The 13741-nt window shown below is 46.5% G+C and overlaps 2 protein-coding genes across 3 annotated transcripts in view; one reads left to right on the top strand and one right to left on the bottom strand.

The window, feature by feature from the left end:
* LOC120445909 (Krueppel-like factor luna) overlaps positions 1-13741 on the bottom strand; it is a 115534-nt gene that overhangs the window by 84370 nt on the left and 17423 nt on the right. The window lies entirely within an intron of this gene.
* LOC120445910 lies at positions 7564-8195 on the top strand. The gene has a single exon (XM_039626568.2). It carries the CDS (start codon positions 7938-7940, stop codon positions 8070-8072), a length of 135 nt encoding a protein of 44 aa, XP_039482502.2. The 5' UTR covers positions 7564-7937; the 3' UTR covers positions 8073-8195.

Genomic DNA, 13741 nt, shown 5'->3' with positions numbered 1-13741 from the left:
CCTGCCCCCTGCCACCATGCCCCCCTGCAAGCCCCACAGCCTTTCGCCGCCTGGCATTGCAACACGAACAATCGCTCCATATAGGCGCTGTGGCTGTTGCTATTTTTAATTCAATTAAATGTCATTTGCGCCACTCAACTTTAAATTTTAACTGCAGCATAATTTGGCCAGGCGACACGTCGGCAACAAAGGGGAAGCTGCATTGTTGCCGTTGCAGTTGCCCTGTTGCCATGCTGCCATGCTGCCATGTTTCCAGGTTGCGATGTTGCAATGTTGCGATGTTGCATGTGCGGCACGCGTGGGCAGGATGTGCAGGATGCACGACGCCAACGCGAGACCTGCCAAAAGGATGGCTGGGATGGCAGGGAGGATGGGGAGTGGGGAATGGGGGGAACAGGGCACCTCGAAATCGGGCAACGACAAGCAGGCAGAAAAAGCGACACAGACTCACAGAAACACAGACAAGCCATCGGAGAGGCAGTTAATCTGGCGATAATGACGGCACATAAACAGCAACGATGATGATGGGGAACTGGGAACTGGGAACTGGGGCCGAAAATAAACAGAAAGAAAACGTTATAACTGGGCTGGCTCCCTTCTGTGAGTGCTGTGTGTGGGAAGTTCACTTCACTTCCCTTGCTGAGCTGTGTGCTGTGCTGTGCTGTGCAGAGTTTTCCTTACCTTCAGAGCAGCGAATTTAACGTAATGGGCGACACAACTGAAGCATGCACTTTTCGCCTAATTTCCCGGGCGCTTTCACTACAACGCAAATTAAAATGTAATCAATTTGGTCCGAGAACAAGTGGTAGTGCGCCGCGTCGCTGCTCAACTGCTCAAGTGACATAATTCCAGCAGATATTAAACACTTTGTCATTTATGTGTCAAAATCATGTCGGCACAAGGAGAACGCCGCCGTGGAACAAGCCAACGAAATTGTCAAGTGCAATAGAAATCAAGTGAGTGAACAGACCGAGCAACTGACAAACTGCCACATGGACCGACTGACACGCATCGGGGGAAAAGCGAAGGAAAAGCAAAACTTGGTGTAGGGCCATTGGGTGGTGGGAGGTAGGAGGTAGGAGAAAGGAGGTAGGAAAAGCCCCGGGAAGCTGCAAAGAATTGCGCGAGCTGAGCGAGTCCGTTTAAGTGGCGTACTCGCGGCCTAATGCTCTCCGACATATTTGGGGCGTGGCACTACACTAGACTACACAACACACAGTGCAACATGGCACCTGTCACGATGGCGGCGCAGTGGCAACTTGACGTCGCTGACAACAAAGCGGAGCAAAAGTCCGCCCGCCGGCCACCCACTAAATCCTCTGGAAGTGGAAGTGGATATGGAAGTGGATATGGAAGTGGAAGTGGAAGTAACGCCAACTCCGCACGCTCCATTTTCCATGTGGCACAGTTTCCACGCCACAAGCCCTCATCCCCCGCTTCCCCACCAGCCAAGGCATTGACCAACTTACCTTAATTGAATCCAAGTTCTTATCGCTAGCCAAAGTTTCTAAACAATATCTTATCATGCGACCGAGTGCAAACTTTGCCGCACTATCGCCCGGTATTTGGTAAACACAGTCAGCTGGCCTAATATCAATTAATTAAAATCGAAAGTGCTTGACAACAACATAAATAAGCTGGTCAAACGTTAGTTAAGCTTTACTACACAAAGTATGTTAACTATTTCATAGATTCTGCCGCTGCTGCAACTTCGAAATCGATTGAGGCAATTACTTTTCGCTGGAATAAAGGGAGTCTGAATATTGGACGCCCAGTTTCGGCCAAGTTTGCTTGCTTAACTTCAGTTAATTAAAAGCGAAAGTGCTTTCGAGCGAGCTAAGAAAGCGGGCCAAAATAAATGCATACTTTCAGCGACTGGCATTAAATATTGAAAGACCGAAAGGAAGGCCGAAGGACCAAAGGTCCTGGGTCTCTCAAACATTTATGAGAGTTTCTTATTTTCTGTGCCGCCTTCGGGCAGAGCTTACCTCATTTGAAATGCATCCAGAAATTGACGCAGCTCAGCCGCATTAAGTAATGGGTGGCACTTGGCACTCGGCGGCCAGAGGAAGTCACGCAGCCACAACGCCAGAATATTCATTTAATCAAGTGGCCTACAACTTGTCCTGTTCTTCCCGTTCCCCCGTTTTGTTTCCCGGTCACGTCAAATGGGGATTTTTGCACCAGGGCACCAGAGCAGCTCAGATCATCTCGCGTGACATTGGGGGCGGTTGTGTTGGAGGTCGTAAAAGCGGGCTGAACGCCTTTTAATCGCCGCTGTGTTAACGTGCAACGTTGCGTATGCGCAATTTTCTGTCACTTTTATTGCTGATGAACATCGCAAAATTACAAAATAACAGCAACACTCTGCCACACACACGTATTCAATGTCAATCATCATTTGCAGCAATTTATTATTATAATAATAAATGTTCCGGACTCTTCCCTTGGGTAAGCGAAGGGCTCCTAGCCCACATCTGAAAAAGTGCCTGCTTGTTCTTTTCTTGCCAACGAAAAGTGTGTTTTCTTTCAAGTAGTTAACATGGCAAGCGCTGAACAAATCGCATTAATTGCCGTTGTGGCAGTGGGGGAATGGGGCAACTAAATGCCGAGGATGTGCGGCTTAATGCGGGACAACTTTTGTCGGAGCCCGCATGTTAGCATGTGAGCATGTGTGCGAGGGTGTGCTTTTTAAGTACCGCTATGACAGGCAGTAAAAACAACTTAACTTGGCTTGCCAAGCCAAGCCAAAGCAAACCGAAAACCCAAGGCATTGTTGAGCTGTTAATGAAAAGTCAACTTGATTTCATGCCAGACCAGCCAGCCAACGAGCCAACGAGCCAACCAGCCAACGAGCCAACCAAACACCCAGCCGTCCAAAAGCCGAGCCCTTCTTCCTGCGTCCTTCCTGCTCCTTTGGTCCTGCGCCTCCTTCACAACTGTGTCGCATGCAAAGCCAATGTGCAACAAGATGGCAAGAAAAGCAAGGCCCCTGAGCCCGAAAGCGTAGCAACTGAAAAAACTTTCACTTTATCATTAAGCCCCTGACGGGTGAACTTTTTCGAGTGGCTGTGCTACGTCGTGTGTGGCCGGCCAGTTTCCCAGGCTCTGGCAGGACTCCCTATATTGAAACATAAATAGAATTATAAATACTCTGCAGGCCTCGTCCTCACTCGTGTGTGTGCCAATGTGTGTGTGTGTGTGTGAAAAATCAGTTAAAGTTATTGCATGTCGTCGCAGCTCGACATAGACAAATGTTGCTCTTGTCACAAGTGGAGGAGGCAGCAACAGCAGCAGCCACTCCTGGCCCACCCACGTCAGCTGGCTGTCTTCGTGTGCCTGTTGCCAACTTGACGAAAATTGAATTTCGAAACATGCTGGCTAAAAAGAAAATGTAGAAAAAAGAACCACCAAAGGACTATAAAAAAGACGGCTCCGAAAATGAAACAAAACAACACTTGCGCTGGCAAATAGAGAAAAGAAACATTTCAGCGGGAAAAGCGGCAAAAACGGCATCAGCAACAACAACAACAGAAACAACAGCCATGAAAATGACAGCGTAAAGCCGGCAAGTGCAACAACAACGAGTGCCAACAAAATGGCGGCTGTTAAAGTGCGAAAAACGCGTGGAAAACTGTTTGAACAGCAAGGAGCTGCTGCGGCAAAGGAATTGAGCGAACGCAACAGCAGCAACAACAGCAACTGTATTTAGTGCCGTCATCATCAGTACAAGCGTGTGTGTGTGCCTGTGTGTGTGAGCTGCGCTAAGTGCCTCTGCTCTTCGTCCTTCCACTCGCCCCAGGAGCAGCCCTCCCCCCATTACTTATGCCCCCCCTTCGTCATCGCCTGTTATTGTCCTTGTTTGCCTGTGATGTTTTTTAGCTTTACGTAAATTGCGTAAATTGTGTGCATTTTATTACGCTACACTTCATGCTGTCACGCCCCCCCAACTCCATTGCCGCCCACCTCCATACATAAACTCTTTTCCATTTTTACTTTTGCAAACATTTCGCCAAGTTTTTGTTGCCTCTTCTGTCAGCACGACGAAAATGTCTTCGTCACTTTTATCAGGTGAGAACGTTGAGTTACATGGCATTAGTTATGTTGCCATGTTGTGTGCGTTGTAAATTGTGGGACATGTTCTATGGTTTGATTGCCTCGAAAATAGGCCTTCAGTTGTGACCCATTTCGTGGCAATTTACATACATTTTCCTCCATCTAGCAGACAGACAAAGAAGCCACTTGGCCCTTCCACGTCACTCAATCGCAGCTTTAATAACACATTTTTCGGGCTAATTGATACGCCTGACGGCATCGCGTGACCAAAACTGAACGCTAAACGACAAAGATAAACACAAGAAGAAATAAAAGCGACAGGAAAAGAAAACAGCCAACAGAAACAGCGAAAACCAAAACCGAAATCAAATCGCAGGGCGCCAACAAACTTCCACGCGACGGCGTTCAAGTTCATTGCCATTTAGGCCAAAATTGGCGCAGGCGGAACTTGTCTTTGGGCCAGAAAGCACGAAGGAAGCCAAAAATACGAAGCTACAACAATCAACAATACAAAAACAAGCGAGCAACCGAAAACGAAAACAAAAACAGCAACTGAAACTAAAACAAAAACAAAAACAAAAACAAGTCGAATACAAAGTATAAGAAAAACACACACCAGGCAACTTACACGGCTATTTTGGGGAACGCACGTAGCATTCGCAGCCGCCGAAATCGTTGATGAAAATTGAGGCATTAAATTGCACTCGATCGCCGGACGGATTTTGTGCGCACGGATCGAGAAGAGCACGTTTCGCCGAGAAATAAATAAATAAATGAAAGGCCATCACTTGATGAATGCAGCCGGCATTTAACGCATTTTGTTGCAATTAATTCATGCCTCTTTTTCGGCTTCTAGGTTCTAGGGAGTGTGCGAATTGTTGGTTGCTTGCCAACCGCAGCGCGGAAAATCGTTCGTGGAATCTTTCAAAAAGCGAAAATCTCACATTCCGCCATCAAGTGGTTGCAAATGAGATTTTTGCCTGCCAGCAGCGGACGGACTCATTGCTCTCGTAAAACACGGAACACGTAAAATGCACTCAAAATGCAGTCGAAATCGCATTTAACACCATTTTCCATTTCCCATTTGCCATTTTCCATTTGGCATTTTCCGGGCTGCCGGCGGGTATGAGGGATGTTACTTTTGATTTATTTGCATGACAAACGGGTTAATTACAGCATGTTGCGGCGGCAGCAGCACGGCAATACGGCAGCAATACCAACAGAAGGCTAACAAAAACAGGATTTTTTTTTTGATTTTTTTGAGGTTGCACAGCCTCAATTGTTGCATGCCCGCTGCAGTTCGATGATGCAACACCAAGCTGCGAGCGGGAGTTTGTGGGCGTTTGTCAATGGCGCCAATGCTGCCCGTGTATTTACGTGAAAATGTTTTGGCTATTGACAAGCTTGTCCCTGGAACGTTGGCGAAACGGAGTTTTGAAGCCCCAAAAGACAGCAACTCGGCATTAGCACCGGGAGGTGCAACGTCATTTATTACACACAACGTGGACAGCAAGCGTTTCTTTGTGGTTTGATGGAGCTTGAGGCCGGCATTGAGTGTGTCCATAATGGAATTTTTATTTATTAAATGCGAGTCGCCGGCGATCGCCTGTGCCGTTGTGTAATTTATCACAGCCTGGCCGGCCAGAAAGGAATTTTCTGCGGGATTTAATGCCATGACAATGGGTGAGCAGCGGTGGAAAAAGCCACGAACGCGGAGGGATGTACGTTGCTGGTGGGGCAGAGAGTGTGGCAATGCATAACGCATTAACAAACGGCTTTCAGCTGCATATTGGCTTTTGTGATTAACGCTCACACATGCAGCGCGGCAAACGCATTAAACACTGATACCCTTGTTGCTGAAACAGGCCATCGATAGCATCCATTTAACCCATGAATGGCCAAAACTATGGCAGAAACGCAGACAAATAAAAATAGTAGGGAAAACATGAAATTTATAAGCAAAGATTAGCGTTCTTTCAGCTTAAAGCCATAATTATAAGTATAGTGAAAAAAAGAAGAAATTAATGCTTTAAAAATGCCGAACTTTTTAAAGTCCCTGTTCGGGCGCCAAGTAGAACTTTGCAGCTTCAGCTAACAGTCCTCGCAATGGGTTAACTGTGAGCTCTTTTTTCAATATTATAACGACTGTTAAATGCCACAAATTGTTTAATGCGTCGGTTTGCACTCAACCCACTCCTGCACCGCTTCTGCACCCTCCTACTCTGTGCTCCCTCCAGCTTGCGATGGCGATGAATCCACCTCGCCAGCCACCGAGCGATTTATGCAAATGCAACCAATGCACTTAGCGCCGTTAAATAAACAAAAGCATTATCAGCACCAGCACCAGCAGCAGCAGGCAGACAGAGAATGCAAAATGCAGAAATGCAAGACAATGCATTAAATTCCCTTTGCTGATGCGTTGGCTGCTGATGTGTGGAGCGAAGCCACAGAGCACACACATCAAAAATTCACTATGCAACTTATCTAAATGCACTAAATTACGCATTAAGCAAGTATCTTAAATCAAGACCTGCACACACACAGACACACAGACACACAGACACAATCTAAGCGCATAAACAACGGGAACGAGCCGGGCGGAATGCAAATTCGCAGTAAGATGGCTGGCAAATTGAGTTGGCATGGTCAGGGACTTTGGATTGCGGACCACTATACTCGTACTACTATACTCGTACTACTATACTCGAACTACTATACTCGTACTACTATACTCGTACTACTATACTTGTACTACTTGCCCTAGCTGCTTAATTTGCGTGCGAGCTTATATGTTTTTATACTGCTGAGCCACTGTGCCTGCCCTCCATCGATTATGTAAATGCGAAAATGCACATTAAATGCATTGAATTCCATTACGAACGCATCACCATCATCATCTCCAGCACCAGCGTCGGTGGAGGTGGCAGTAGTCGTGGCAGTTATAGACCCGGCAACAGACTCTACAGACCCACAGACAGGCAGTGGGATTCAGTGGCGGAGATCCCCGCTCTGGGCGCCCATTGTCTTGCGGTCTTGCGAATTTATCGCTATATAGGCAACTACTATACTGCGAGTGCGAGTCCGGCACAATGAAGTCATTTGCTGAGGAATGTTCGGCGGTCGTCGCGGCAAGTGAAAATGCCTGGCCCGAATATCGTAAATCGTAATTCGTTTGCTGGTTGCTTGTCTGTTTCGCGGAGGTATTTTCATTAGCCAAACACAAATTGAGGCAACACGACACGACACACAACACACAACACACCACACACAAAACCGAAAGAAAAACACTTAACATCAACACGAAAAAGACTAAGCAAGCAACGAGGCTGAAACGAACAGAAGGGGGCTTGACGCGGTTTGGGCCAAGTCGAGCTCAACGTGGCTCAGATCGGCTCAGGTGAGCCACTCGCACAGAGCGAGAAAAACCAACAGAAACCGCCACGGATTTGTAGCTGGTTCACCCTTTTCCGATGTCGGCCAATGACCAAACAGAAGCTTACAGGTATTCAATGCCGCCGACTGGCTGTTGGCTGTTACCTGTTGGCTGTCTTCTGTCTTCGGTCTTCTGTCGGCTGTTTGGAGGTTATAATTTGCGTACTGGGCAGCGGGCCCATAATTTGGTGGTCTGGACCACGAGTCCACCGCTCGTCGAGAGGATGTGTGAAAATTTTCAGTGTCGGCCTGGGGCGTTTGAAAATGCAGCTGGCGCAAATGTGCATTCAAATGGATCTTTTGTTTGCCGGCTTTCACTGCTGACGCCGCTTGGCATTTGTATTTGGCAACGCATTTCACACTTTGAGTGGTGAAAATCTCTCTGACGCACAACTCAGAAACTGAAATCGAAGCCGAAAATCATTGGAAAGCCCCTAAAACCCTGGAAAATGTCGTGGGATACTCAGGAGTGTAGCAATCAAGATGAGGAATTCGAAAGGCCCAGCAGGACCCTGGTTCTGGTAATCTTCACCCTGGCCGTTTTCCTCAAGTTGTGCATCATTCTGGTGGAGATTATGGTGTGAGGGAATTACCTGCAATGAGACAAGGGAAGAGGTCGTAATTAGTTGCTGTTTTCTTCCATTTTCCCAATTCACAGAGATAAGTGTAAACAAAGAACTATAAAAAGCCGATTCAGTGCGATCAAATGGTAACTGGTGACTGCAGTTTTAGTTTGATCTTTTCCTTCACAGGACTCGAATTTCACGGAGGGTGGATTGTCTTTCTGTTTCGCTTCGTCACTTCTTTGCTCGTTTCTCCTTTTTTTTTTTTTTTTTGGGTATTCGATTACAGAAAGGTTTTCGGGTATTCGTTCTTAGCCTTTGTCCTCATCAGCATTTGACTTTTCCCATTTCCCGCGCAAACAAAGCGTAGGAATGCGGAAAAACCGCAAGGGCAAAACATAATTTCATTTGGCCTGCTGTGCAGAAGAGTGAAAATAATTTGACAACTTACTTAAAAATATGTCACATGAAGAAGGTCAAAACTTGGTGGCTAGGCAGCCGTAAAAAGGGTTGCCTCCCCAACCCCCAAACCACCAAACCCCCCAACCCCCGAGGCCCCAAAAGGCAGCAAAACACACACAAGTGCGGGCCTCAAGTAGCGGCGCTTGTGTCTGGAAAATCAAAATGAAAATGAAAATCCAAAAAAAGGGGAGCAACTTTTATTAAAAGCTGTCAGCGCGGCAAAACCCCAAACATATTGCTCCACTCGGGTTTCACTTCTTTCACCCTTCACCCTTCAGTCAGCCAAAGTTAAAACGTCATCGTGGCTTCATTACGAATTCTTCGAATGATGCGCACCTTTCGGTGGCAAAGTTAGCTGCCTGCGTGTTGTCCTTTGATTAAGTTCCATTTTGATTCTCACCTGTCTGGCGGCCAGCAGCAGCTGCTCTTTGATGTTTTGTGGACGAGAAAGGACGAGACGAGAAAGGAGAAGAGTGGGTGCCACGAAGGAGCGCATCAGGCATGCATAAAGCGAAGGCCCAAATTAGCCCAATTGACAACTCGCAAAAGGGTTTTCCAACTCCGTCAGCAGCAGCAGGACGAGGACGGAGGAGGATCGGGCTATCCCTGATATGGATATGGCCACGCACAATTCCTAATTAGAATCGATTTGGCTCGAGGGAGATCCTTTTAGACCGCGCCCTCTCCCGCGACCCATCAAAAAACAATTAACAATTTCAGGCACTCAATAAAATATTTAAATGCTAAAGCAAAGTGAATCTGATGGGGTGAACCCTTTTTCGAGTGGTAAGTGGAAGGGAACCCCGAGCGAGGGCAAACAATGATAAATTACAAATGAAATTGTAAAGAGGCGCAACAGACGAAGCTAAGGACAAAGAAAGCGCGGATAACTGAAAGTGGGAAAGTGGTAGACGAAGAACACGGCGCGCAATTAACGCGGCCAGAATGTGCCACGCCCCCTTTCGGCTGACATTTCGGGGGGCGCATTCCATTTGGCCGTGTCGACTCAATGATTACTTTCGCCTTTGATTAATTTGAGCTCATCGATATTCCCGATGTGCAACCCTTTTTTCGGCATTCCGTTCGACATTCGCCGGTTGGCCTAATTGCTTGCCTAATTTAATTGCCACCAGTGTAATTTGTGCCGGTCAACTGACATCTGTGACAATCGGACGACAGCCCGTGGAAGTCGAAGGCAGGACCTCTGCTCTCTGCTCTCTGCTCTCTGCTCTTTGCTCCTTTCACTCACCCCGTTCTCTTCACCGGGCTGCAACTCTCTAATCAGTGCATTTGATTAATGGTAACTTGGCTCCCATCCTCCAATCCACCGATCCACCAATCCAACTTTTCCTCTTCGAGGGGAGTAGCTGGGCGGAGGTGTGTCCAAACACCTCGGAGCAAACCACAAAGTCATTTCCGCACTTTTCGGCCAGCATCATTAATTACAAAAACCAATAAAAGTGTTGGCCGAGCATTTAGGCCAGAATAAGTTGTCATCATTAGTAACAGTTACAAGTTGACCAGACAAACGGAGAGAATATAAAAAAGGCAGCGGAAAAGTCTGCGCTCGCAGAACTCGACCTAGTAATACTCTCAAGGGAAAACTTAACAATTTTGAAGTTTATGATACCTATTTCTAGTTAATATGGCAATGTTTGCTTCCATGCTTTAGGAACTAAATTGAATTTGCCCATTTATTCTGCTTACACTAGTGCGCTCACACCCTTCACATCCTTTTCAAGTCGAATGCCCAAGGATTGGCCAGATGAAAAACAAGAAACTGACAGAGACAAGGCGCCTCGGTTACTTGCAAACAAATTGCGAACAATTGATGAATGTCTGGTAATGAGACGCGCCGCTCAGCATGGTCCAAATAAAATGGGAGGAAGGAACTTAAGCTAAACGCAACTAAAACTCTGTCAAAAGCTGCGAGCGGGGAAGGGAAAGCGGGGAAACTCTAGGCGCCAGGCGGAGGAAAATGGCCTTTTGTATTGGGCCTATAAATAAATAGGCTTTCCAATATACACACACACACACACACACACCAGACACACACAAACATAGTCGTGTGTTTGGAACACCGAAGCCATTCGGAAAGCAATCTGTGTAAAAGTAACGTAGTCATTAATCATTATCATATAAACATCAATTGGTGTTTAGAGTGTTTGAAAATCGGGGGCAAAAGAGGGTTTCCGGGGGAGCTGGGGAGCGGGGGAGGAAAATCTCGTTTTCTTCGGGAGGGGGGCTGCATGTCTTGGCCAATGTTATTGATTGGCCATTCAGTTGGCAGCGAAGTCGTTGGCCGTCTCAAGGAGTGTAGACAGCCGATTCAGCCAAAAAACGAAAAAACGAAAAAACGAAAAAACGAGAAAAAACGAGAACGTAAGAAATTGGAAAAGAAATCGAAATGAAATTTACCGTAAATAAAAACATACATACCGAAATGGAGGGAGTCGAATGTAAGTAGAATGAAAAATTTAATTTATAACTGTATATATATTGGCCATCTCTTCCGCAGCAACTTCCACTTCCCCCAATTGGCCCCAAGCAAGAAAATACGAGAAAGAATCTTTGGGTAGCCGGGGAGCTGCTTCAAAGGTTTCCTGTTTGGCCCGATTCAATGCATTAAGGCGAAATCATCTTAGCCGAAATCAAATAAAGGCGACAGACACACACAAGCACTGCCTTCAGTGCGATGGAGGGGGGGGACAAACTATGCTGGCCAAGATATAAATCAACAGAAATAAGACAAATTTTCGGAAGCAACTTGCGGAGTCTTCTCCCTCAGCTGGCACCTAATCAAAGGAGCCGACAGACAGACAGAGCGACACAGAATTACATGTAATCAATTTGTCATAATAACCATCAGGGGTACACATACATACATATATATGTATAAGTATATCGGTACATATATCGGTACAAGGATATCAGATAGAATGTGTCCTTAGCTGAGTCATTTAGCGACAGTTAACCTTGAACCTCTCGAAACGAAAAGGAAACCCCTCAAATGTGGCGCAAATCTTTAAGACCCACTCCTTCGAAACGACACATTTATCAACTCCCACATGCGAGAGCCTCATACTCACTAATATTTCATATTTATTTCGAGTTTCTGTTTCTGTTTCTGTTGCTGTTTTCCTTATTCAGAGCAGATAAAGACAGCCGAGAAATGAACTTATCTGAGCTGAAAAAAATTCCCATTCTTGCTTTCATCTCCTTTTGAAATGTGTATAAATAAAAAGTCAAGTTATTCTTCTTTTTATCAGCCAGCAGCGGAACAACAAAATTCCTTTCGCCTGCAGAGCCATCAATCATTATCATTGGAGGCCTATCCTACAGCCTCCTCGACTTCCGAGTTCCATCCTGTTTGGGCCCTATCTCGTTCTGACTCTGACTCAGACTCAGACCTCCCATTGCTTGTACATACTTACATATATTTAATTTCTTTTCAATTCAGTTTCCCTCCCCCATCTCCCATTTCCCATTGCCCACTTGCCACATTCCACTTGCTACTTGCCACTTGGCACTTGATAAATTGCTTTCGCTGGGATCAATCCATCGACTAGGCGATATTTTATTTGGCTTATTAATTTTTCTATATTTATATTCGGCTCTGGCGACCGCAGATTTCAATTACAAAGTGTCACGGCCAACGAAATAGAATTTCTCCTTTAAATAGAGAATGCTTGAAGCATTTTCAATTTGTTTAATGCAATTGGGGGAACTTTCCATCTGAAAAGCGCGTCAATTGATGCACTTAGGCGCTAAGATCTCCTTACACAAAAGGCGGACACGACACCACACGACACAGTGGGGTGTGTAAATTGATTTCATTTTTGGGCTTGCCATCATCAGACATCAGACATCAGACAGTGTGAAACATATACATACGTACATATACAAATATGTAGTATAGTATAGCCCGAAGACAACATGCTGGGGGGATGGCAAAGACCCCAGTTGTCAGAGGTTGGGATCGGATCAAGGGGTGCCACTGTTTGGAATGGCTCTTCAAAAAGTGCATTCGATTCCCAGGCCCACAGGCACAACAATCCACACAATCCACACCCTGAGAACGCATTCTTTCGTGATGTTATATGAGCTGAAAACTGTTTGAATGCATGATTAACATATATGGATGGGTTTTTCGAGGGCCAAGCGAACCGAAGCGAAACAAAACAAAACAAAACGAATTCTCTGTTATTGTTGCTCGCTGGCAAGAGGCCTTCGCATTGATATGGAGCATATGACACACACAAAGGGTTCGCCTGATTCAACAAGCCCCTCTGATTCACGCCTTATCAGCCCCGCAGGAAGCTCTGGCAGTCAACGGTCCTCCCATCCCCATCCCCATCCCCATCCAAACCCAAACCCATATTAACCCATGGCCGCCGGCCAGCATCGAAATTTTAGCACCCAATGCCGATGCCTCGACACGCCCCTATCATTGTGCAAACATCAACACCATGCTCAAACTACAAACTACAAGCATAACAAAAGGCGTTCGGCCCTGCAATTGCAGTCGACGTGGAGGAAAACTCTTGGAAAATATTGAGAAATAAGGGAAAACAATTTACCGCCATATGCGAGCAGGCGGGTCGGGCGGTCCACAAGTCCTGATCCCTTTTATGGCCAATGTGTCAGCCACCGAAAATTGCTTTTGTATACACATCCAGCATACAGCATACAGCATCCAGCTCATAGTAGTATAGTTGAACAAAACAACAGCCGCACAAATTGTTCTTATCATTGTCGCCTATGCCCGGGCACTGGGAAGCATTCGGCGGGCGGAAGACATTGGGCGCCAGTTGGTCTTATCACTTATCAGACAAGCGGGCAGACGACAGCCAGCAGCCCGTGGGCCTCTCCAAGGTCGCAGTTCAGCTTTGCCTTGGCCGGGCTAAGCGAGTGTAATTTATGATTGGGCCCTTTAATTAGCCCGTTTCGAGGCAGCTGACAACTTTTGGGCTGCACTGTCAACTGCTTTTGTATTGAGACCAACTGCTAACTGCTAACTGCTAACTGGTAACTGCTAACCACAACGCACAAATCACCCGCTGGCGAAGCACCCACGCACATCTCATCGCTCCCCACTTTTGACACACATTTTTCGCCGGAAAAGTCGGAGGATTAGAGGTGAGGGGTGGCCAGAGGATCCAGGACTAGGCCAGACTGCCAGACTGCCAGCCGGCAACAATGGCGTTCGTCTAGGGCCTAAACACCCC

Source organism: Drosophila santomea, chromosome 2R (genome assembly GCF_016746245.2).
Source record: "Drosophila santomea strain STO CAGO 1482 chromosome 2R, Prin_Dsan_1.1, whole genome shotgun sequence".
Taxonomy (NCBI): Eukaryota; Metazoa; Arthropoda; class Insecta; order Diptera; family Drosophilidae; genus Drosophila; species Drosophila santomea.
The sequence above is the reverse complement of the archived record's forward strand: the minus strand, read 5'-3'. Positions and strand labels throughout refer to the sequence as shown.